This window comes from Meleagris gallopavo, chromosome 1, assembly GCF_905368555.1.
Source record: "Meleagris gallopavo chromosome 1, MGAL_WU_HG_1.1, whole genome shotgun sequence".
Lineage (NCBI taxonomy): Eukaryota > Metazoa > Chordata > Aves > Galliformes > Phasianidae > Meleagris > Meleagris gallopavo.
The window spans coordinates 67,932,150-67,958,745 of record NC_139404.1 but is presented as its reverse complement, the minus strand read 5'-3'; the positions used below and the strand labels follow the sequence as shown (position 1 = coordinate 67,958,745).

At 37.7% G+C, this 26,596-nt stretch overlaps 1 protein-coding gene across 10 annotated transcripts in view; it reads left to right on the top strand.

Moving 5' to 3' along the window:
* The window catches only part of SCUBE1 (signal peptide, CUB domain and EGF like domain containing 1), a 210,023-nt gene extending 184,350 nt beyond the window's left edge, over window positions 1–25,673 (top strand). For 5 of the 10 annotated variants that reach the window (XM_085232532.1, XM_085232490.1, XM_085232472.1 and 2 more), the window contains 11 exons: window positions 931–1,023; window positions 2,406–2,522; window positions 3,984–4,142; window positions 5,297–5,500; window positions 6,711–6,872; window positions 9,975–10,142; window positions 11,011–11,172; window positions 12,587–12,784; window positions 16,627–16,779; window positions 17,692–17,771; window positions 18,914–25,673. In XM_085232532.1, coding sequence (XP_085088658.1) covers window positions 931–1,023; window positions 2,406–2,522; window positions 3,984–4,142; window positions 5,297–5,500; window positions 6,711–6,872; window positions 9,975–10,142; window positions 11,011–11,172; window positions 12,587–12,784; window positions 16,627–16,779; window positions 17,692–17,771; window positions 18,914–19,066 — 1,649 coding nt within the window. In that variant the 3' untranslated portion in view covers window positions 19,067–25,673. The remainder of the gene's footprint in view (window positions 1–930; window positions 1,024–2,405; window positions 2,523–3,983; window positions 4,143–5,296; window positions 5,501–6,710; window positions 6,873–9,974; window positions 10,143–11,010; window positions 11,173–12,586; window positions 12,785–16,626; window positions 16,780–17,691; window positions 17,772–18,913) is intronic. The other 5 variants (XM_085232480.1, XM_085232527.1, XM_085232506.1 and 2 more) reach the window with 2 other exon arrangements.
* The last annotated feature ends 923 nt before the right edge of the window (window positions 25,674–26,596 follow it).

Here is a 26,596-nt window from a genome sequence, read left to right as displayed (position 1 = left end):
GATCAGTGAATGAGGTAGCAACAGCTTAAAACCTGCCTTACTGTCTCATAGAGAATGGGTATAACTTAATCTGTCTCAGGAGGCTGTACAGGTAAACCCCCATTCACTATTTGGTGCTTCTGTTCCTGGCAGTTGCTGGGTTTCAATAAATTTTGTTGGCAGTAATTCATCTGAATGTTATGGAAAATCAGGCATCTCACTGTGGTTTTTTTTCCCCTCCCTTTTCTTATTATTTGCTACATGTAATTTTCATCTACACAGTTTTGCAGGACAGCAGAGTGGGATGGAGGTTGATACTACTTTTTAATAGGTGTTCTCTTTCTGACACAGGATTATTTTCCACAAAGATGTCTCTACTTTTCATGTTAGTCCTGGCATTATATGCGGCAGAGCTGTTCACACATTATTTTCATTTTAGCAGAGATTACCCATGCATTTATCTAATTTGCATGCACCAATACAGAGTTCAATCTGTGCAGTATGCAAACTCTTTCATAGTTCTTAGCATGTTATTTTTTGTTTCTGCCAAAAAATGTGTCAATCTGAAGTTAGCTTTCTTACTAGTGGATATGATTTACTTTATAAATAACAGAGATGATTAAAGCACAAGGATTCTGCCATGAACAAACACAGTAAAATATTTCTGATCTGTGTGCCATGGAATTACTTAATTGTCAGCTAACTTCATGCCAAACTCTTTATGAAATGTAACATTTCAGTGCTGAAAGAAACAAACTGTAGTCAATGCTGTGAAGCAGTAGCCTTTGGTAAGCTACTTCAGCCATTTAAAATCCGAGTTCATCACTTCAAATGTCTCGTTACTTGGCAGTATTAGTGTGCTCAAACATGGCACATTGGCTTAGAGTGCCAAGCAGAGCAGGTGTTTTGTGAGGCTGATGCTGTGCGTGCTGACTGTATTCTGCTTCACAGATTCAGAGAACAGCTACACACTGAGCTGTGGTGTTCCTGTCCAGCAAGGCAAGGCTCAGCAGAAGCGCAATGCCACCCTTCCCAGCTGCGCAGGTAGGTGCTGTCCTACTCACCTGGGCCATGGCCTCTGGGAAGTAAGTGATGGAGGTCTCATAAACAACTGAGGACATGCAAGATAGACAGCTCTGAAGTACACAAAGCCAGATTTAAGAGTTACATTCAACAAGGGCAAGCTCTGGAGTAAATTACTTTCCATAGTCCAACATCTGACAGTGAGCACATAAAAATGACACAGACTAGGAGATGAGAAGCCCGGCAGGAGCACAGCAGCCAAAGGCAACGATGCTGCTTGGTGGTCAACTACAAAGACCTTGCTGAGGAGTGTGGAGGATCTAGGCATTGCATCTCTATAACCAGAAAGGTTACGGTATTTTTATAAGCACATTTTGTATTTAATTCTTCTTGTTCACAGAAGTGGCTGGATTATTTTGCAGAGACATTTCAAAATTTCAAAAGCTGATACTCAGTATAAAATAAACTCAGCTTTAGAAGATGAAGTCTGGCAAAATTAGAAGCAGTTGAAACAGCATCCATTGGAGGGAAGTATCAGCCCATTTTACATATCAGTACCTGACATGCTTCTCTCCAGTTTCCCTGTTCTCTAGCCATGTACTTGTTATATGTTTGGAATGCAATACGAAGTATGATGCTGTGGAGTTAACACAGCAGCCCATCTGTCTGCCTGTGCCACAGGGGCAGATAACCTCTATAATGCTTTCAGGGTTGCTCCCCATTGCATCACTTACTTGCAACACCCTTTTACCTGCTCCAGTTCCAAAGGGCAGCCTACAGGAGCAGGAAGGTGACAGGCCATGCCATACCTTTCACACCATGGAATTTGTGAGGAAGTCAGTCAGCAGTTGCATTTTTTAAGCACTGCATATTTGGAGCCTTTAAAGTAATGACTGGCATGGATCTAAAGCTGAAGAAAAAATCTTACAAGCTATAGACAACCATCAAATAAAGGTATTTTCTGTGGATAGTTTTCCATTGTCAACAATTAAACTCCATTAAGTCAGTCTTACTACTGGTTGGCATTAGCAAGAGCCAGAGCTACAGCCAAGTAGTATAGGAAGTCACAGAGTCAGAAAAAAAATACTATCAGTGAACCTTACTTATTATAAATGGCAAATTCACCCAATCCAACAAAGATGTGCAGGCGTACTGGATGGAAGGAGTGCATGCAGAGCATATGCAATACTGGCAAATCCATTGATCTGTCTGGGCTCAAGCATTAGTGCTTATGGGAAATAATACATTTATGCAAATGGATCCCTTTTCAAAAGGTGTATAGCTCTTGATCTGTGTTTTTTCTATGTTGCAAAAAGTCTTTTAAGTCTATTTTCAAAAATAAATTTCAGGCTTCCTTTCATCTGCATCACAAACAATGGCTTTTTTTTGGTCTACGTCAACAGATTCTTTAGCCCCTCCAATCAAGCAGAAAGCTCGTTTTAAAATTAAAGATGCAAAGTGCCACTTACGACCTCGCAGCAAAGAAAAAACAAAAGATGCTGGGAAGCAAGCTGTGTTAGGTATGTGATTTCTTGTAACACATAAACAGCTTCGTAATTTTTTTGCTTGTTTGTTTGCTTATTCGTGTAATTTGTTTTCGCATCTCAGTCTGAAAAAAAGTAATGCTTTTCATATTTGGATTTGAATTTAAGATCAAGTCAAGTTCCACACTCTAGCTGAACAGTGCCGTGAGTTTGGATATGGCAATGTTGAGATGTCGCCAGTTGCTTTGAAAAATCTTTGTCCAAAACTACATGAATTTGGAATTAAGCTGACATTGGTAATGGCAGAAATATCTTGAGACAAAAACTGTCACCAGTGCAATTACAAGAAATAATGTCAGTTCAGCTTGTTTTTTCCAGTCTACGTTTATAAAAGAAAACATACCCTAGCAAAAGCTATTATTCATTTGCATTATATTGGATTAGTACCCACTGCAGCAGCAAGACAACCCCTATATAGAAAAGTTATAACCAAAATCTGATTTTACATAGCCCTGGATTATATGTTACATTGGAATAAGTAGTTATGCTGTGAGAAGAAAAGTTTAGAAGAAGATTTAGACAAAATTACAACAAATCTGAAATGTAAATAAAAAAGGATTTATCAGGCTACACCAAAGCATTCAACATGAGTTTCAAAAAACTCATGACAGTAAGGTTTGGGACTCTATTATTGCTAATTTTTAACAACATTTTTAAGGTTAAACGAAACATTTTTAACAGATTTTCATGATATTTATTTCTTGTCCTCATTCCCCTTGATACAATGGAGTAGATTAAACAATTAAAGAGTATGTTGGTATTTTTGCTGCGCATTTCCACAGCTGAAATATCTGAAGTTCATTTACTTTTAACGCTAACTCAGAATTTTCTGGACTTCAGTGCACAATACTGGTGAGACTGCAACAGCTCAAGTTCTTGCTTAGAGGAACTTAGCAGCTTACAGAAAATGTCTGGTGGTGTTACATTCTGTGTTGTTGAGTCTGTCTTACCACTCTTAATAGTGAGAAGTCAAATAAGTGCTGAATAGAATAGAGATTTTGAGCAAGAGGTTGCTCAAAGAGATAGAACACCAGTTAGTAGTTTCTTAAGGCCTGTGTTTGTAGTGGGTTAGTCCCAGGCCTGCTGCTCTAATGAATTTGTGAAAACTGACTCTCTTGCTCGGTATAACCATGAAATGACAGTATGTAGTATTGCAGCTCTTGCCTAATTTTTCTAAATAATTTCCTAATCCTTACACAGAAAAGATATAGGAAATTATAGGCACTATAGGTAACACTAAGCAGCTGAGCGTCACCACACCAGCGCTTTTGCCTCCTGCATTCACCAACAAAAAGGATCAAAGTGTCTAACTGCATGCGAAATGTTATGAAACCTGTCACTGCATTAATAATAACCCAGCTGAGATATTGCTCATTAGCCTGTCACTTGCTACCTTGCTACTTGATTTCTTTTTTTGTGTGGTTTCTCTCATGAAAGGAGGTCAATTCCCTTGTACAGACAACTGCCAGGTGACTTTCGTGAATCTCAAGTGTGATTCCTCCAAGAAAAAGCGCCGGGGCCGCAAGTCACCATCAAAAGAAGTGTCCCATATCACTGCAGAGTTTGAAGTGGAGATGAAATCAGAAGAAGTTTCAGGTTTGTCAGTGGTCTCTAAGTCTGCAGAGAGAAACCATAATTCAGTTCCTCAGTGTGTTGTTAGAATCTCTTTGATGCTATTTTATCAAGCTGCTATGTGAAACTTATAGCACAAGCTTCATTCAACAGCCTTTCCAAACTCAGTTTCCAAGTTTTATTGAAAGGAATTAGGTATGAAATTAAGCCAAAGAACAAAGATTGAATCGACAGCAAAATTCCTTCAAGGACTGGAGCTAAGTCTTGTATTTTAATTTAGCCTGATTTTCTCAGACAACCGAAGTGCTAATTGATGCACAGAGAATGTAAGGATTAACTAGAAGTTATGTTACATTAACCCTAAAAATATCCTTCAAAATGTAAGTTGCTGAAACTTCAGTCTGAGAATTGAATATTTTTATCACACATTTGATAAATTCATGTATTCGTAACAAACTTTAGGAAGAAAAAGAATTGCTTCAAGTTATTCAAGATGTAGGATATCATGTTATAAAATTCAGTCAAAGAAAATGTAGGTTGAATTCTATAAACATGTCAGTCTTCAAAGGCAGATTTCTTAACCTGTGAGGGTTATCTCAGTAGCCAGGAGGTTCAAACAGCCAATTGTGCTAAAAAGCACCTTTCTTTGTGTCAGTTATGTATTTTGTCAGAAATGTGGGGAGAATTCCTAATCATCTGAATGGACTGAGAAAATTCAGAAATGGTGGTGGTGTCTCACAGGACACCTATGTGGAAATACAATGTAGTGGGACATCCACCCTTCTTCTAATCGTGCACAAAGCACTAATCACTGCTACTCTGTAAAGCAGAGTACAGCACTGTTGCACAGTGCCATCTTGATCCTTCTGTCTAGACTGGTGATTTCTGCAGCCTTCTCCTTGTGCACTCAGTATAACCAGATTTATTAATGAAATTAGTGGGCGCTCTATGCCCACTTGCAAGCCATGCAGCTCAGTTTGATGGACATCAGGGTATTACTGTCTAGCCCCATAAAAAGCCTGATTTTAAATACAGTGAACTGCTTCTGCAGTGTACATGGAGAAGACAATGAAGCAAACAGAGGAGTCATAGTGTAATGCAAGCTAAGCTTTTTGTTAAGCACCTCTTTTAAGCATCAATCTCAATTGCTTCTAGTTTTCTTATCGTTTCCCATCTAGACACCTGTAACATTGACTGTGTTCGGAAAAGGATGGAGCAGAAGCTGCAAACTGCAATCAAAACATTGAGGAAATCTATTAATAAACAGCAATTTTACATTCAGTTTTCTGGGACAGAATATGAAGTGGCTCAGAAGCCAGCTAAAGCTACTGAAGGGCATGAAGCTTGCAGTACGGGGCAAGTGCTGCAGGATGGAAAATGCGGTAAGTCCCAATGGATTCTGTTCAGCCATACCCCAAAAAACACATTGCCACAATATGTTGGCAACTATTTCCCAGTTACTCCCAGTATCTAATGAAAATACATTTACAGTTCTGTAAAACAGTGAAATAGCATTTTCCTAGATGCTGTGTATTTTAGTTTGAATTTGTCACTCTTACTTTCTTCATCACCAGATAATCTGTGACCTGTACGTATATTTATTTTTAACACTCAAAAAGTCCAATTAAAAAAAAAAAAAAAAAAGAAGGAACGGTCTATAGAAATCTATTTTTACTTTATGTCAAATCTCAAATTTCTTTAAGCTTCTTCACAGTTACTAGGCTGTAGTGCTAAGGTGATAATGCAAAACTACTAGTGGCAGTTCTCAGCACTGCAAGGTTTCTAATCACTTGGAGTCACACTTTCAATATTAGCATATCTGTTTTTCCAGCTGCTTTTAGACACCAAGTCATTTACAACCAAAAATGAGTTTAAGGCAGATCTGATAGATGCCTCTGATGAGTTGTTTCTGAGGCTGTTTTCATCACATAGGAACAGTGATTTACAAGCTGTTATTGAAAGGCTGCTGCTGTTAGTGTCTAGAAGCCCATACATTTTTACCACTAATATCCAGCAGAGAAAAACCTTTAATGTAATTGTGACCTGTTACTATAAGAGTATATGGATTCATTCATATATTCAAAATGCCTTCCAGTTGGGCTATTTGAGTGTCAAGAAAAAGAAAACATTACATGGGATACACTGCCCTCAGAGAAATTGCCAGAACTGATTACAGGAGACAGATTTTCTGTATTTTTCCATAAAACCTACACATAAATGCACATAATTTAAACCAAAAATTCACATCATTTCCTATACATTATGCAAACTGCCTTAATTAAACTGCAGTATACTGTTTGCAGACTGCATTAACTTTATTAACAACTATATCTGGTAATGCTTCAGCACAGTAGAATGCCATTTAATGGGTTGAACAATAGAAGAAGGACCTTGATTGCACTGATGTAAATTGGTCGCAGATCCGAGACGGTTCTCTTTTACATCAGGTGACAATCCTTGCCTAATGCATGCAAAAGTGCCACTGATAATACTGGGACTAAAAAGACCCATCTTCTGTAAACATTCAATATATAGGAAAATGATGTGATCAAAATGAAAGTCCTTATGCAGATTCCTCTTTTCTTTTCTCAGTTACCTGCAGCACGGGCACCTTTTATAGCGGAGAACATAATCAGTGCGTTCCTTGCTCACCAGGAACATACCAAGACACAGAAGGTCAACTTACCTGTGAGCCTTGCCCAAGTAATGATGGACAGGGAGTAGCGGGTGCCCGGAATGTTTCAGAATGTGGAGGCAAGTTTGATGTGATTGTAAAAGGATTAGGTGTTGCCACACAGCTTGTGAGGTGTAGAGGCTAAAAGAGGGGAGAGCCATCCACACTTCTGTCTTGTAAAGGTAACAGAAGAAATCTCTGTGCTCTTACAAGCAATATGCAAAATGTTTTGGCTCGTTCCATTCACTGACATGCTGACATGGCCAACTCAAGGTGGGACCTGCTGCAGCAAGGTTATGGTATGAAAATGAGCAAGTCAAGCAAAGCTCCTTACTTCACGTCAGGTATGGAATCTGAACAGACATACCTCGACTTGTAAGGACTCATCAGGTATATTGCGAGCCAAAGGGATAGTTTACTTTGGGCTGGTATTGGTGAGTGTAATGAACCTGCTGATTTAACCTTTTGCATGGGATGCTGATTACCTGGCTTCATTGGCAGCAGTTGTAACTTTGAGATAGTTCTGCTGCAAGGGTCTGTACATGGGCTCAGAGGTAATGACTGCAAGTGTCTTGCTGTATGAATTTGCTGTAGCTTTTGGCAAGTGACACAGCATCTCTGACTTGACATCGGTATATATAAATTGGATGGTAATCCCCAGTTTCAGAAAAGAGCTGCAAATTTCAGTTTGTAAATGCTTCTATTGTAAGTTGTTCAAGGTATATCACTGTTAATTATTTTATCTACATTATTTCCTGCAGATGAGCAAAATCTAGTAGCTTTTTTTCTTGGAAAGAAATCTGTCCTATCTGCTTTGCCAGTTCTGACTTTAAAACCTGTCCATATAATTTACATTAATGCTTACTTTAAGGATATCTAGAGTGAGCACACAATGAAGGACACTTGAGAAGCTGCCGTTTTTCTTCATTCACTGAATTTAAAAAAAAAAAAGTCTAGTGTCTCCAGTCAAACATATGGTAGATTTTGCTGATATCTTGTATGCAGGAGCTATCATTGAAAAAAACTCGAAATGCCTGTACATCTTAATTATATTCACATTTATTTGAACAAAATCCAATAAGAATAGACTTATAAGAATAAAATCAGAGTTTAAAAAATGTTGATATAGTGTACTGACCAAAGTAGAACAACAATTACTAGTTTCTTTATTTCACCTTTGGCAAAACTTGCATTTAAATTTTTGTTCTGCACAACACAAATCCTTCTGGTTATTTTTGTGGAGAGTATTTCTCTAGAAATGCTTGCTATCAGATCACAAGAGTCTTTTTTTTCTAATCAACTCTCCCTTTTTCTTTTTTTCTGAAAGTGGCAAAAGAATGTACTTGAGACATCATAAACCTCCCTAAATTTTCATCAAGAGCAGGATAAAATGTTTCAGCACATATGATAAAACTGTATTTTTATGACTTTGTTAATATAACAGACTTTGTTAGAAATGTACTCACCATGTGTAATTAATAGTATTTTTACATCGTATCTTCTGGAGCAGTGTATGTCTGTGTGGTAACAAATACACTATAATCCAAATCCTCATCTCTACAGGTGAAGCGCATGCAGATATGAAAGAGATTTCAAGTAGCTGTTGCATAGAACTCTGTTGTAGCTGCAAGTGAATAAGATGCTATGATATTTAAATTCCATGTGATCCTTGCAGACACAAGCCCAAAACACAGTTAAGAAGCCTATTCATTTGGGGCTTCTCTCAGGGAAATCATGTCAGATATATTTTGTTGGTAATTTCAATTAAAAATGCAAGAAGGAAACAGCTCACTTCTATATACATCCTCAGGTAAGGACTGAGGCATATTAATGCTGAAAGCAGCAAACATTTAGCAGTATGAAAACACAACGATACCTATTCTTTAAAAGATATCTGTGAGCCACATTTCACACATTCTTAATTTTCACATTGAAATCCAGACCCACATCCATTCGTTAACTATGTTCACGTTAAAGTCCAGTGACCAGTTGGACCAGACCAGGAGGATCAGTTTTGCTATAAAAATAAGTGCAGAACTGTCTTCAAATTAGCAGTGTCATGTCTCTGAGTCTGTGTCACATCAACCTACTTGTACAGTCATATTCCAGCCAGGTGGGATGGGAGCAAGACTAAATCCCAGAGATCCTGATCCCAACGGTGTCTATAAGAGTTAGATTTTTTGTAGGAACTTTTGCTTGAACTTTGCTTTTACTAAGGATTTCTTGTCCATCCTGAGCACCAATTACCCAAGATGCTGGACGCCCCCAACATTTCCCAATACCAGGGTCTATAAAAACCCCAACCCCACCTAGAGCTCTGAAAACTTTCATGTTTTCAAGCCAGTTTTTTCTGTCTGCTGTTCAGTTCTTAGGGAAAATGAATTGCAAAGTATTGCTATTAGGCAATCTCAGGGAACACGTAACACATCTCAAAGTGCTGATCTCCTGGCTGGAGTAGTGTGAAGATATGTAGTAAAAATGCCATAATGTTGAAAAACTTGACATATTGATTCTCAGATATGTTGTCAAAGAGTAAAGTATACTAGCTAGAAAGAAACAAGCCAAACAAATGCCTATCAGAAATTGCCTGGAGAGCAAGTTTTGAAACTACCTTGTATCTGTCAGCAGACTCATCAACAAAGTGCTTTGCTTTTCACAAATGGCCACTTTCTGGCAGAAGAACTTCTGACAAGCAGTAGTTTTTGCAGCTGCCCAGAAAGCTGCTGGTGTCAGCTATTTTTCCAGACAGGATGCCAGACTGGTCCCATCCAGATAGGTACTATTTCCATATCATAAAACGAAGATATTTAAAAAAAAACAATGCTTCATAGATATAATACAAAGATTCATTTTTTCCCTACCGAGTACTTTGTAATTCTCAGGTGAAGGACACAGTAAAAGTATTATCAAAACATCTTATTAGACCCATTCTAAAAAAGAAAATTTAAAAAGAAGCATGGATAGCAAAGAGCTTATTAAGAAACTAGTTCTAATTGCTGGCCCTGTTTTTAGGAAGTAGTTACAGGAGCAATCCAGATGCAGCAAGTAAGATTAGAATTTGATCTGCAGCTGTCTTGTAGTTACTTTTTTAAGGTAAAAGAAACATTGCCAACTATGAGCTGTTTTTATATTTTGGCCAGAAAAGTAAGCTCACTAACACAGATGATCATTTTCATTTCTAGGGCAGTGTTCTCCTGGACACTATTCATCAGATGGTTTTAAACCTTGTCGAGTCTGTCCTCTTGGTACATATCAGCCTGAACCAGGAAGGACCCTCTGCTTTCCATGTGGTGGAGGGCTTGTGACCAAGTACGAAGGTGCTGTTTCTTTTCAAGACTGTGAAACCAAAGGTGAATTTCATATCTTTCCATGGCTTGTTTTCCTGCTGCTTGCCCTTTTGTTTGTGAGCTTTGATACTAACAGACTTTGAAAATCTCCAAAACAAACATAGTCACTGCATATAGGTACACTGTGTGTGATCAGATTAAATGTTCAGGCAATCTGTAAACTAGTCATGATCTCCCAAGGTTGTGGAGACTGAACAGAATTTATTGTATTTGGAATTTACCACAGGCACATATAGTATTAGCTCTGCAACTGGGAAGTAAATCAGCTTCATTGCATGGCAAGAAATCAAACCAGCCTGCATCAGAGAATGATTTAGCCTTTCATTGCTGCCTATTTTTATTTTTCAAACTAGAAAAACTAAATACTACAGAAATTATATGAAGTTAAGGATTCCTTACAAATGGGCTGGGCAGCAACTGTATGGAACATGTTGCGTGTCCTGTACTGAAAACTTCCAGTGCAAACACTGTAGAAGGAATCTGCCGAAACTTATTTTGGCTTACTTATTGGCTTACATGCTGATTCTGGCAAACACAGGAACTCCCCTCTTGCTATTGTGAAAGACGTTTTTGTTGTTGAGGCAGATATGTATCATCTTTCATTTTTTATTAGCTCATAGGAAACCCCTGTATCAAATGTAGTGAGAGGCATATGCAGCATGAGTTGCTAGTTCATCAGTCTTCAGAAGAGCATTCTAGTGAGAAGGTCATTTGTAATTGGAAATAGTGTGAGTTTATGTCCTTTTTGCCTTTTATTGCCTAGTAATTATATTGCAGTTTGGGGATCATGGGTTATGTCCAAAGTAGAGGGAAGATGTCTCTGCAGTGAAGATTGTTTCTTTCTGAAAATAATATGGCTTATACTTTGCAGTTCATTGCTCTCCTGGACACTACTACAACTCCACGACGCACAGATGTATCCGATGCCCTGTAGGAACTTACCAGCCTGAGTTTGGTCAAAACTATTGTATCACCTGCCCTGGGAACACAAGTACAGATTTCGATGGCTCCACTAATGTTACACACTGTAAAAGTAAGTCGCATTTATATTGGCTGTGAGGTGAAGCATGTCTTCGTTTCTGAACCACAGCTTGAAGATTCATTTGTCAGGTTGCACTCTCATCATGTATTTCCCAGTTAGCATATATCTGCTGCCACATGGAACAGTAAAAACTGAAAGCAATGAGAACAAAACCTGGAAAACTATCACTTGATCCATTTAATTGTTTTAGCATTAATGTAATTTTATAGAGTGCCAGCTACAAGTTAAAACTCTTGAGCTTTCAAATTCCCAAATCCTGGAAGTTTTGCAGTGTTGCATATTTCTATCTCTGTAGAGCACAATATCTTCTATCAGAGTAACTGCTGCTAGTTGTTATAAAATGCTAGGAGATACAGTCATGCATACTGCAAATGCCAGATAATTACTTATGACATTGAAGTCATAAGTCATAGGCTTTTTTGCAGTACTCAGCCTTCTGTCTTAAATTACCATTTTAAACATCTCCAAGGATTCCTATGTAGTTGTATTTGATCTTTTGTGAGTTACTGTTTCTTTTAGACAAAAGATTTTTGTCATCCCAACCATGCAAATTTAAGAGAAGTTCTCTATAATAGTTAGGTAATGTCATATCAAATATTCGTGTGTACAGCTGCCATAAGTTTTTATTCTTATTAAATCATAATTTCTAATGTAATTTGAGTAAATTAATTATTCTTAAAGAATTTGAAGAAGTTTGATAATTTTCCAATAAAGTAAAACCACTTATGTCACTTTGCTGGCTTAGATATTTTCTGTTTTCAGTCCAGCTTCTGACCTTGCAGAATTTTTTGATGAAGCAAAATATTTAAATGTATATCTAGTTTTACACAGTTGTGTAGGCCTGAAAAGATCAAGTTAAATAACTTAGTGAATCACACTTGCGGCAAATTCAATAGGAATTTTGAAAGCTCAGAAAATAAAACTTAAATGTATCAATAAAGATTTTTTAATAAGTTGTTTCACTTTAAACAAAGCAAAGTAAATCTATTATCGAAATAAGGTTACCTATTAGGATGATCACACGCATTCACCTAAACCAGGTTAAAAAGCACATGAAGTTCAGTCAGAAAACTTAGATGTCAGCATGGCCCCAGTGGTAACCACTGCATGAGTGCCTCCACAATGAGATCCTGTTTACTTACCTGTTGGTTTCTTAATCAAATGTCAAAGCTGAATGGAGAGTTACCTTACGCACTGGAGATTAAGGTTTTGCAAATCAGTTGCAATCATCTCTGTAGGTTGACTATTGCTTTAAGGGCCTTCATTGATAAACAAAGAAGCAGCTGAAGAATGTATCCATTTCTAAACCTGTGAGGAGAAGTTTAGGCTTGCTCTTGACAGATTAGAAAAACAGCTCAAATTAGCTCATCAGCTAACACAAATGCTAATTTATGTTCCTGCACAGACCAGCACTGTGGAGGAGAACTTGGTGATTATACTGGCTATATTGAGTCACCCAACTATCCCGGAGACTACCCAGCTAACGTTGAATGCATTTGGAATATAAATCCACCCCCAAAGAGGAGAATACTCATTGTTGTGCCTGAGATATTTCTCCCAATAGAAGATGAATGTGGTGATGTTTTAGTAATGAGAAAAAGTGGTAAGTTGTCAGACACGGGTTATATAAATATTTATTGCAAACAGTCTGAGTGGGAAGTTCGTAATGAAGGGATGATTGTCCTCAACTTTCAGTGTTTTTAAAAGGACTGTTGAATGAACTGGCACAACAGGTTAAAACAGAACACTGTACCAATAACAATTAACATATCAATTATTCAAGAGTCTTGGCTGAATCACAAAGCAGTTAATGGGCTTTTGTCTAGCCCAATTATCATGTGGGATAAATCACTGCCATTCTAGAAGTTAATGCAGTAATGCTAAGTTAGACTAGAAGAGATATCTTACTTATCCTTTGTGAGTAAATGCTGCAATTATTGCTAAATCTTTGCCATGGCACAGGGTAGGTACACCTGACACCTTCAAGAAATCCAAGTTTTCCCAACTTTATGTGGAGTGGGTATTGTATTCTTTCTTTGATTACTCCTGAAGCTAAGACACCATTATGATATACTTCTCCTGCCGTCCTTTATAGGCAAACAGCTTCTATTGATCTGTTGTTAAATTTGCAAGAAGCACCAAACCTGAAAGGCAATTGTTGATATGGAACTTTGTTTAAATAGTGTATTTTGCTTGATAAAACAGCATATTTCACTTGCTAAAACAATTTTCGTTACTTTTTTTTTTATCCTTGAGGGCTTGTGTTAACAGTTGTATATATCAGATGAGTATTAAAAGAAACCTGCTCACTGTAGATAAAATAAAAATACTTCTGTATAGATTTGTTTTTTAAAAGCAAAACAGTGTAGCAGAACAAATTAGTTGTCCTAATCCCAAGCTGTGGTTCCAGCAGTAACTAAAACCAGGGAAATATTTGGCTTTCACTTGAGAACCAACAACAGTACCACAATATCAGCACTGAAAAATGAGGGGAGTTTTTCAGATACGTGATTTGCAATTACTATATGTTTGGCATCACATAAGTAGTCCTTACAAATATTTATTACACTTTATGGAAAGTCAGCATACAGTGAAAACAGTGAAAAAACTGATCGCAGTTCCAGAGTTACTGTTGGATCCCCTTACTTGTAGTTTAAGAATGGACTCAACCACAATAGTATGTATGAATAATACAGCATGTTTTCGCTGGCGTGGTTATGTTAAGCTGGGCTTCTCCCTGATACACACTTGCCACCCAGTCATATCACTTATGCACACACAGGCAGATGTGGGCAAGCTCCAGCTCTGTGGAAGTATTTGCACAGAGCAGGTTAAAGTTATGCTCACAGTCCTCCAGTGGTTGTCCTGACTTTCTGGTTGCTGAGCATGCTGTTTATGTGTTCAGCCCAAGTTACACGGGCAACATAAACAGAAAGTAAGCAGGTTTGTGAAATTTATTCAGTAATCTGATAGCTTTGCTTGTCACCTTAACTCTGCACAATTGTGTTTGGTTCCCAAATTATCAGCTCTATTTCAGTATAGATAATTGGTATTTTCTTTGCAAACCTACAGCCAGGTGTTCTACAGTGGTTGGTCCTGGTCCATTATGATCCCAGTAAAAAAGCACTCAGTCTCTGTAAGATAGCATTTTAAACGCTATTTATTGAAGTTGTATAGATCTTTACATGGTAGGAACCCTAAGTGCTGTAGCATCAAATGGGCCTGTGATTCACACAGCATACTGGGTATACCCTGTGCACAGAAGAGATTTTCCACTTTTCTTCATTCAACTGTTATGGGATTTTCTTATGAGGCCAAATGAAGTGCATCTCAGGGTCCTGAAGAAACTTGTTTATGTGATTGCCAAGTCACTCTCTATCATATTTGAAAAGTCATAGCTGTCAGGCACAGTCTCTGCTAACTGGAAAAAGGGAAACATCACTTTTAAGGTTAACATCTTTTGTAAGAAAGGAAGACATGGGGAACTACAGGCCAGTGAGTCTCACCTCAGTACCTGGGAAGATCATGGAGCAGATCCTCCTGGAAGAGATCCTAAAGCATATGCAAGATGACAGGAGGATCTGACACAACCAGCATGGCTTCACCAACGGCAAATCTGGTCGTGTTCCATGATGGAGAGACAGCATCAGTCATTCCTTCAAAGAAAGGGCAACTGATGTCATCTATCTGGACTTGCACAAGGCTTCTGATGTGGTCCCACACCACATCCTTATCTCTAGATTGGAGAGATACGGACTGAAGGCTGGTTTATTGAGTGGATAAATAATTGGTTGGATGGTCACAGCCATTTGTGGTAAATGGCTCTATGTCCTGGTGGAGGTTGGTCACAAGTGTTGTCCCCCAGCGATCTGTCTTCAGACCAGTGCTCTTCAACAACTTTATCAATGACATCGACAGTGGGATCGAGTTCACTCTCAGCAAGTTCGTTGATGACACCAAGCTGAGTAATGTAGTTGACACAATAGAAGGAAGGGATTCCATCCAGATGGACCTGTACAGGCTTGAAAAGTTGGCCCACGTGAACCTAATGAGATTCAACAAGGCCAAGTGCAAGGTGTTGCACTTAGGTGGGCAATACCAGTAGTGTGTACCAACTGGGAGAAGAACTCATTGAGAGTAACCCTGCAAAGAAGGACTTGAGGGTCTTAGTGGACAAGAACTGGACATGAGCCAGCAGTATGCCTTGAGGCACAGAAGGCCTACTGTATCCTGGGCTGCATCAAAAGAGGGGTTGCCAGGAGGGCACGGGAGGTGATTGTCCCCCTCTACTCTGCACCTTGTAAGGCCTCATCTGGAGTATTGTGTCCACATCTGGGGCCTCCAGCACAACAAAGATGTAGAGCTGTTGGAGCGGGTTCAGAATAGAGCCACAAAGATGCTCCAAGAACTGAAGCACCTCTTCTCTGAAGAAAAGCTGTGAGAGCTGGGTTTGTTTAGTTTGAAGAGGAGAAGGCTCTATGGAAAACTCATTGCAGCCATCCAGTACATAAAGGGAACTTATAAGCAGGAGAGGGACTGACTTTTTACAGTCTGATAGTGATAGGACCAGGTGGAATGGCTTGAAAATAAGAGAAGGGAGATTTAGGCTGGATATTAGGAAGAAATTCTTTACTCAAGAGTGTAGTGAGGCACTGGAACAGGTTGACCAGAGAAGCTGCAGATGCCCCATACCTGGAGGCATTCAAGACCAGATTGGATGGGGCTCTGGGCAGCCTGATCTGATGGGTGACAATCCTGTCCATGGCAAGGGGACTGGAACAAGATCTTTAAAGGTCCCTTCCAACCTAAGCTATTCTATGTTTTGTGATTCCTGAATTTCATTTCTACTGTCAAACAAAAACAGTATCCTTATGAGAACTTACTGCTGCACTGTTAGATAAAGGCAAGGCCAGGCAGGTGGTGTGATCAGCTGTGCCAAGTGAGAACTGCCTGTAAGCTTCTCTTCATTCTGTGCTCTGGCTGAGGTGTTCCTGCAGCCATGGGGTTTGCACAGTGTAGCACAGCACTGGCCTGGGCACACTCACATTATCTCTTCTTCAGAGGGTAACTGCTTATTGCTATCAGATTAATTCCCCAAACTGGGAGTTCTTGGAGCTGCTTATCACATCTGCCTGGGGTGCAGCTGACTTGTTCTGGTCTATCTGAGGTCAGTAGTACATAGAGTGAGTAATATTGATACTAATTTTGTAAATGTTAGAAATGAACTTGTCTTGGGACAGAGGAGATGGATTCTTATTACCTTTGTTGAAAAATTTCCTTCTTCTCTTTGGCAGATAAAAGAGTACATGCCTTCTGTCACAAAACAAACAAACAAAAAAAACCATTAAGCTGACAGGCATATGTAAACTGAGAAGTGTTTTGTCAATTTGATATTTCTGACTTTGAAATTATCTTTATAAAATTTATGTATTTAATATTTCCTAGCTTCTCCTACTTCAATTACTACATACGAAACGTGTCAGACTTATGAGAGACCTATTGCATTTACTTCAAGATCAAGGAAGCTATGGATTCAGTTCAAGTCAAATGAAGGCAACAGTGGCAAAGGATTTCAAGTCCCATATGTGACATATGATGGTGAGAGTGGGATTGTTTTTCATCTTTGTGTTGTATGTGAAATGCAGAACATTGGCCTTCAGAATCTGTCCATCATGTGATGACAGGGAGAGAAGAATGAAGACAAAACTTCATGTAACTTTTTCTGTCCATTACTTTCAAATTCTTTATGACTGGTTTTAAATGATACCTGATTTTATATTTATTTTTTTTCCTAATGTTTGAAAGACAGATGGCAAGTTACACAGAATTCTTTAAACTTACATGGAATTCAGTGAGACTCTCTTTAATGGTCATTTATCATATGCGTAATGAGAAAACTATTAATTGCTGTACATTTCAGGAAGACCCTTCATCAAGCCCTACTGATAATCAACACAGTCATTAAAAGTATAAATTAATAACATCGCAAGTTCAACAGAGAAAAGCAAGGATGCCAAAGGAAATCCCCTTTAAGTAGCCACTTCCATAAATCCAACATGTTTCAGACCATTCTAGCTCATCATATAGAAATATGCATTAAACTGTATATTTTGGACTTTGGGATGATTTCTGTTTTAACAAAATTAAGACTTTTTCATGATACCTCTGGCAGCTGTCTGTGTTGTATGTAGCATTTGACAGCTATTTCATATCTGTCGTCTTGTTTCTTCATTTATAAAATGTAGATAATAAAGCACTATTATGTGGAGGGAGTAGCTTTCTGAGGGTAAGTCAATATTTACACAGAGAATTGAAAGTTATTGTTCAGTACAGAATTCTACATTTTACTGTGATTAGATTAGACCACAGCAGGAAGACGATCACTGAATAATGGACTGGATACTCAATTTCTCATCTTTGTCTCTAAGAGGAAGTCTAGATAATAAGTGCCTATCTGTCTGTTATCCTCCCAAAGGATATCACAGTCACTCACTGATCTTTATTTTTCAGAGGATTACCAACAACTAATAGAAGATATTGTTCGGGATGGACGATTATATGCATCAGAAAATCATCAAGAAATTCTAAAGGTATGAAAATTTTTCTTATCTGAGGCTAACCAAGGATTCCTTTTACCGAATATTTTTCCAAGGTAGCTCTCATTACCCTCAAGGATTGTGATATTTAATCCACTGTGATACCAAATGAGATTCTTTCTTTTCAGAGTCTTATGCTGGTATTTGAAGTAAAACAAAATTAGTAGTTCAGTTGGGCTAGGCACACATCTACATCCTTTCCTGAAGCAAGAACTAAATGAAACATATGCTAACGGGATTGTATGTCATAAAAATAAATAACCTATTGTTCAAAGAGTCTTCTTCAGCCTCAGTATGACATATGTTTAAATTAGTTTTTACAACAATAAATTAGAATTTCCTATGCATTAAAAATTACCTAAACTACTATCCTGCCTTAACAAGATATAACCATAATGTAGCGTTGTAGGCTGTTTGTGAAAGGATTTTCAAAAGGCAAGATAAATGTTTTTCAAAAGGAGAGAACTGCAGAGAAAGGCTGCTGTGTTGCAACATATAACATCTAATTAATTTAAACTTAAATATATATGTATGTAAAAAACTGCTCAAAAAGCAAATTTTAACCTGCTAAATGTAAGGCTTAGAGCCAGCTCTCCTGGCTGTCCCTGTCTCAACCCTCTGAGTATTCACTCACTTGATCTTTCAGGTCACTCAGGTTTCAGGCACAGGCTCAGCTGATTCCCTGAAACAAGGCTTTACCAAAATACAGGAGAGGTTCCTTAAAGAGATCAGGGTTGCTGAAGACCAGCCTTCTTTCTTTCTTTTGGAAGGAAGGTCCTGAGCAACAGCATTAAAGAGGCTGGAAGGACCGAAAAAGGCAGCTTGCCATACTAATGCCTGACTTCTACAGCCAGTTTGTGGTTAACCCAACTGCTGCACTCTCGATTCAGTATCTTCCAGGAACAGAAATTGCAGGGGGAAAAAAAAGAAAGGAAAAAAGAAGAAAAAAAACCTGAAAACACAGTAGATAAATTCATCAGTATAAAACCCCACACCAACACTTTACTTACATTGCTTTAGCCAGAATCAAGTTCTACCAAAAGAAAAAAGCTGACTGTTGTTCATTAATTACGATGGATGAGCATAAACTAAATCCCAACAGTATTTTTATATAATATGTATGTTGTCTCCCACAGGACAAGAAACTGATTAAAGCTCTCTTTGACGTACTGGCACATCCACAAAACTATTTCAAGTACACAGCACAAGAGTCAAAAGAGATGTTTCCAAGATCATTTATAAAACTATTGCGATCAAAAGTTTCCAGATTTCTACGACCGTATAAATAGTGGTATTCAGTTTGAGGTTATTTTGCATTCCTGTTGAATACTGTCTTTCCTCCGTAGTAGAAACATTTGGTAATTTAAAGGCTCTTTTCTGCAGTCTTTATTTTCAGTTGTATATTGAAGAATACCTATAATGTTTTATAATCATTAAACACCAATGTTCTGAGTGAAATCTTTACTACAGAAAAAGTATTGTGGATCCTTGAGTGCATCTATTTGAAGATCCAAATTTGTGTCTGCACTTGTGTATCTTCACTTTCCATTTGAAACTACATTATGTAAAAATATTCTTTCCGCTTTTTTTATTTTCCATAAAAAATAATTTTCTGCAAAGCAAAGAAGGCATCTATTCAAATCTGATGAAACTACCTACCAGTAGGTTCTATTGTAGTATGAGGTATGTAGTAGGAATAAGATTTGGATTTTGAATTGCACTTGAAGTTTAGAAAAAAACAAAACAATTTAAATTTTGTTACTTCTCATTTGTGGCTTAGTGGAACCTCTGACCAAATAGAAATCAAAAGGGAAGAAAAAGGAGGAAAAAAAAAAAAAAGAATCAGATGTATAATTTTGTTTTATGAATTCTGTACAAATTAAGTCCCCTGTGCTTATGTTTTCATCTCTCCTCTTCTAAACTTCTTCAGAGGTTTGCCACTGTACATTACTGCACTGAAATGGATTGAGCTATGGAATTCTATCCATCAGTTGGTCCCTTTGGAGGCAGTTATAATAGAACAGATGAGAAAGGAGCAACACCAATAAAACTGGTAGTCTGTTTTTCTTTCCGTTAATAGAGCATCTAAATGAGTACAATATATAAATATATAAATATATACTTCTATTTGTGGGTACATTAGTAATGTTATCTTTAGATACTGTAAATATTATTCATGCTTAAATCTTTACCCCCACACACACTATTTACTTATATCTATTTGTAACTTTGCTTAGATGATCCAATGACTTCTCCAAGTGCTTGTCACTTCTATTAACACAAACCCTTCTGGAGTTTTATAACACAGGATAATGGTTTACTTTTGGGCATTCTCTTTTAGTACATTATTCCAAGAAAAATAGCAGCAGTTTAGATGTGACTGCTGTCCAGGAAGGGGGGCAGTTATTGTCTCTTCCTTGGGCGACCCACACAGCAGACAAACAGTTAAACCTGAGGACAGCACACTTGTGAGGAGCTCACCAAGGAGGATTTTTTTTTTTTTTTAGATCTGCCATCTCTAAAATGCTGGGGACATACCTCTGCCATAGGCCCAAACTGCAAAAGAACAGTGCAGGAACACAGTTTTGCAGCCCAGTTTGATGGGTTGGAGGACGAGTCCTGCAATCAGAGGCTTGGAGTCACTGTGCCCATCAACTGCTGGGACTGTGCAGTCTGTAATAGAGCATTAACCTTGTGGTCAGGTCCTCCTCACAGTGTGATGAGTACCTGGGGTCTAAGATGATGGTAAATCCCATGTTTCCTCCTGTTTTCTGGCACAAGGGCTAATTTCACAGAATCACAGAATTCAGTGAGAGAGTAGCTATTTTTATTGGCATTTCAGCTTCTTTATTTTTAAGTCCCTTCCTCTTTTGTATCATTTCCCTTCTGATCCCACAAGATTATGATGTGCATAAATTAACTGTCATGCCAACATCCTTTCAGAAAGACACACCATTTTTTCCATATAATTATATAATTATGCATATTGTAGTTTAAAATACCTTTGGATGCTCTTGAAGAAAGCATTAAGGGTAGATAAGGCTAACTCCTTGTACTTCTTACACTTTTTTTGTCTTTGAGCTAGTGCTGTTTAAATTTACAAAGTTGTTTTCTGTTGGCTTTGAGTTGGCTTTGGCTAGATCATTTCTAAGAGACACATTAAATATTCAGTTGTGTTTTTCTACTTGGCCATCTTGTATTTTTATTTGCCTTCTTTCCTTCTCTGTTGAAGACCATAATTTTCTTCTTTCTGTGCCTGAACAGTTTCAGCTTAGTCTAATTCCTTTTATTTCATGGATTGTAGGTCTTTGAATAACATTCTCTTTAATCTCTATATATTTATATATTAACCTTTGTTTTCAAATGGAACAGCTCCATAAAAGTCAGAAATGTCCTCTTCTAAAAGCTGTGTTTTTTTCTGTTGTTTTTTTTTTGTTGGTTTGTTTGTTTTGTGAGGATGTTGCAATTACTTTTCTTAAATATTCGTGATGGATTACTAAAGGTGGATATTTGAAGGAGACCATGTCAGTACCAGATTCAGTGCATGCCCAAAATGAAAGAAATTATGTGTATGTTTTTCCCTTAACAGAAGTAATTTGTAGAAAAAAATATAAATCCTAAAAATAACAAAAATCTTTTTAGATAATCATGTGTAAGGCCATAGCGAAGAAACTATTTCAACCAAACAATACCTCAAAGTCTGATAGGTCTATCCAGAGTGATTAGAACTGGTCAGAATTTAAGACGTGCTGCTGAAAGATACTTGGGAATTGTTCAGAATTCTAAACAAAGATAACTAAATTTATGAAGAAAGGTAACTTCTTCATTTGTTGAACAGTGAACAGTGATCCGTATTATTGTTGGCTTCAGTAAGTGAGCTTTGGAAACCTGATGCTGTGCAGTGAGTTTTGTAAAATCCCTGCTAAACTTCTGCTTAGCAACCCATGATTGTAGGCATAATGCCACAGTTGTCATGCAGGCCAAGTTTCCTCTTTAGAAAAGAGCTGAAGGTAATTGTCTTAAAGGTCCATAGACTACTGGCAGCACCATAACGTTTTCCATGAGGAATCCATTGCCAGATAGAGACTATGGCACAGACTTGTCTTGGTCGTGGCCACTGTTAGTGGGACCTTGGTGCAGTTGTGACCAGTGAATACGTAAAGGACTGTCTTCAGTTTGCTCTGGTACAACTCTGGCTGACTTTCAACCACATTAGACAAATGTCTAATTGTATTTTGTCTGATTCAGGCAGCCTCAGAGGTACACATGAGCTCATGCTCCCTAGAACCACGGCAGGGCAGGGATTCCACAGTCAGGACAGGGCTCTTAGTGACTTCTGGAGCAAATGCAGACTTTGTGTTGCTGTGAAAGAAATAACAATTTGGCCTTCAAAAATATACAGTGAAATGCCTGTGAATAGATAGGAGTTTCATATGTGATATATTTAGAAAATGAGCCAAGTTTGAATGCTTGCAGCTCTGCATAGAAGAGCCATCGGATGTGCAAATTTCTCATGAAAAAAGTAACGACAAGTGGTATATAGGAGTGTCTGAACCCATTTCAGCTGATGTTTATGACAGCATATATTTTTTGCATGAGCTCTAAAAGAAATGTTTTGACAAATCTCATTTAAAAATATCTTACTAATTTCCAAAGGGCACAAGGGTTTTTCATCCTTGACAGTTAAAGAAACTGGTATTCACCAAACAGAAGGTGAGCTGAGCTCTTCTTTTGTTTCTATCTTTCACTCTACAGAGTGAAAGCCAGAGAGCATATTGTTACTATGCAATAACAAGGAATGACTTAGACAAAGTTGGGAATCAAAAAACACCAGGAGGAAGATTGCCTGCTTTAAGACAAAGAGCTTCATGAAATGAATCGGTGCATGGCAGAATAGCAAATTTTGGCTTTTAGCCTAAATGTGAAATATTGCATTTAAACACGTTCAATAAATACAGACCTGCATCTACTGTCACAAATGCCACGTTGTGTACAGGCCATGTGCAACAACATGTTTGTTTCACTGCAGGATGGCTGAAGAAGTACCCATTTGAGATTACACAATTCCACATCACAAACAAACCAAGCTTCTTATTTTCAATTTGCAAATGCCTATACACTTAAAAGCTGCACCTGTAGCACTTAACATTTCAAGCCTCTCTTCCTGCTTTAAACATTGCACTTATTTTTAGTGAGGTGATGATGAATCTTACCTAGGCATTCTCCTCAAATAACAGCCTGCACACCTGCTGTAATCCAGGAGATTGCAACAATCAGAAATTGCTAATCAAGCCCTAAGTCATGCCTTGAAAGTGCTTGTTAGTGATTGCTGTGGGCAGGGTGTTCCCGTGTGTCATTTCAGTACAGGAAGCACCATGATTCTCTGCTCAGTAGAAGATTGCTACTTGTATCTTGCCTGCGATAGCAAGATTTATTCTGCCTCAAGATTTAGGTCACCAAAACTGGACTGAAAGAAGACTTCAATAACTTTCAGCCCATTTTTCTGCCTGCTTTCCTTCCTCATTATTTAGTAGAATTTTACCTAATGACCAACTTTTCATAAGAAATTTATTTTCTTATGCTTCCTCCATGCAGTAAAATTAAACCACAGTGTTGGATGTACTGAAGATTTAGACTGATCCTTCCTATACATCACTTTTGCATTAGTTTTAAGTAGGCTTATCTTAGTAAGCTCATTTTAATTTACTTTAGATTAGTTTTAGACTAGCTTAAATAAAGACGTTTGGCTGCAGTTTTCAAAGGCTGCATTTTGATTTGCCAGATGGTTTTGAAGGAGCAGAGCTCAGCTGTAGTCCTCCATCTATACATAGAAAGAACAGATGCCACATGAACAAGAAACATGCTTCTATGCATTAAACATTGAAATAAGAAAGTTAACCCTCCACTCCAGGCCCCCTTGTTAGTGTGCCCAACAGATTCAAATTTGTCAGATTAGTCCTATCTCTAAACAACCCAGTTCTAATCTTCAGGAGCTAAAGCTGTGGTAGGGTTCTTCTAAGGAACTACTGCCTGCTCTTGGACAGCAAAACCTAACAGGCCTGTGAGAGTACTTGTGTCTGGACTCTAAATACCTTTAAGTGCTCTTAAAAAACGAACTGGAGTGAAATATTCAATAACTAAATTCAGTGGCAAATTTCTCAGCCATCTCAGGAGCCTGGATTTTCCATTTTTTGCATGGTGGGAGTGAGCAACATGCTGGTATGTGTACCTGTGTCATTATTTTGAGTAGTTGCATTTTTTTTTCTGTAGTTTAAAACCACTGTTTGACAGGAATGGTAGTGATTGGAGAAGTTCTGTAGACTCTCAATACTTTGAGACGTTAATGAAATAGTTTTCTAGGATGAGAGACTGTTGTAAGCACTTGCGGAAAGAAAAAAAAGACTTTTGTCTCCATTAAGAATTTATGGAATTCTGTAAGGTAACAGAAACTTATTCGTCAGTATCCAACTTCAGTTTGGAGAAAAGTCTCATGTTTTGTCATAACAGTTTTCATCTGAATAGAAACAAACTGGGAAATAAACTCTTACGGAAAAAATATGTTATCTGAGTACCTGACTATGTACAATTCCAGTTTGTTATTTCATTTATTTATTGTTTCATCACTAAACTTTAATCTATAAAGTTTAATGTGTAATATACAAGAGTAAAATGTACAGAAGTACCTGTAGATGTAATAATTTAAACCACCTTCATTCAGAAAGCAGAAATAACAAGTTTAAAGATATGCAGACAATTGCAATTCAACTTTAGCTGAATTTCTCAGTATCTAGGGAAAGAAGTGGCTTTGCTTAAGTAAATTTTAATTATTGTGAAAATATCTTTTTTTAGTTTGTTCTTGTTACTTTTTTTAATTAAATTTATTTTGTAAATATTGTTTTCTATGTTTTATATCTTAGAAAGGCCACTAATTCAAATTGACAGCAGCAAATAGCCAACAGATAATTAAAAAGGTACTTAAAGGGCACTGGTGTGCGTGTGGTCAATAGTCAGATTCATTCTGCTGGATGACTGCTACTGTTATTTCTGCAGCCACACTGGTGTCACGGGAAGAGTTTTCTGGGACAACTTAACCTGCTAGTTTTCACTGCTTCATTGACTATGAAGTGTCATTCTGAAGTGCTTACCATTTTCAAAACATACAAAGAATATGTTTTTTAAAGTTAGTGGTAGTTCTTACTAGAATAAGAAACTACACAAAATTCAGGAAAAAAAGGGAATTCAGAAATTATGCCCCAATGTAGCACAAAGATAAGGAAAGGCATGGTATCTCTGTGCTCTAGGTAGCAGTGGAAGTGATAAATTAACATATTGGATCAGATCATAGAGCCTTTTCTAGGCAAAACTGCCACTGAGGTCTGTGGGAGTTTTACCTGCATTAGGTTCACCGTGATCTTACCCACTGCCTATTAAATAGGAATTTCTGGTAGACTAGATTTTGGAAAAAAATACCCAGATACGTAATATTGGTTACTGTACCAATTGGCTAAATCTGAATAGTGGGCAGGAATGACATTTTGAACAAAACCCTTGTAGATGCTGCTGGGACTTCTAAGCTTTATTATCAATGTAAATTATGTACAAACACCTATTTCCATATGAAATGTATCATGGTAGTTTAGAACAAAGATAGTGAATAACTGTACAAAATTTGATACTTAGAAAATAAAATACTGTGATCTAAGGCTTTTCCAATATTTTAAAAATACTGTCAGATTCGTAGTAGAAAATGTTGTTGTAAATGTACCTTATAAGAAAATACACTTCCTTTTACCTCTGTATATTAATAGCTTTGTTTTCTATGTCAAAGCTCAAAACGAAGCATGTAATAAAACTTTTGTTAAAATCACTTTCATAATAAACATAAAATGGAATGGATATCTTTGCTGCCATTTATTCACGTATATTCACATAAGGCTCAACACACCACTGTAAAGTAGATAAGAATCAGAAGACAAATCATCTTCTTGATAACATCTATATTTTTAAATCTAGTTTGCATCTTCATGCAACAGAGAGCATTTTCTTTCTTGTCAAACCACGAGCTCAGTGCTGGGACACTGAGGCATGGACAGACCAAAGTGATGTGTCAACTTTCCCCCAGGACTTTTAACAATTTCTTAAAATAATTCTTATGTAACTCTGTTTATCTCACTCAGGTGGAAGGAAGCTCTCTTCAGATGGTGGCCTGATAGGCTCTTACCATCATAAGCTGCTGATGAGAGCAGTGACTTCCAAACGTAAGCTGCCTTTCTCTCTGAGGTCTGCATAGAGAGGAAACCATGCTTGCACCCAAAACACTGATTTAAGGAGAAGTCAAGAGTGTCTTTTCTCCACTCTAGCCCTGCTGTAGAAATACTGCATTTGCCCAGGTCCTCCTTCTGCTGACTTCTAGATATCATAATTACAGTTAAACAATCCATGATTTGTTTGATCCAAAACAGGATGTTAATGGACCGAATAGAATGTAGAGCATCCACAGTGACATCACTAGCTCTGTTAAATATGATTTAGATCATCTCTTGCAGTCCAACAAATGCAAGTTGTCACTGAAACATGCTGGACCAGACAAAAATCATGAATGTTAGTAAGTCAGTTGACAAAAGGCGAGGTTTGTCACTCAGCAGCACCTGTTAACAGATCAATGCCATCTGTAGAACATTGTTAGTGGTGCAGCAGACACCTGTGTGGGACAGTCAGGAGACCTGACACATCACCATGGTGTGTGGTATTCTACTGATACTCTCATTTAAGTAGCTTATCTTGTTAACAGAAAGCATTTATCATATGATAATACATAC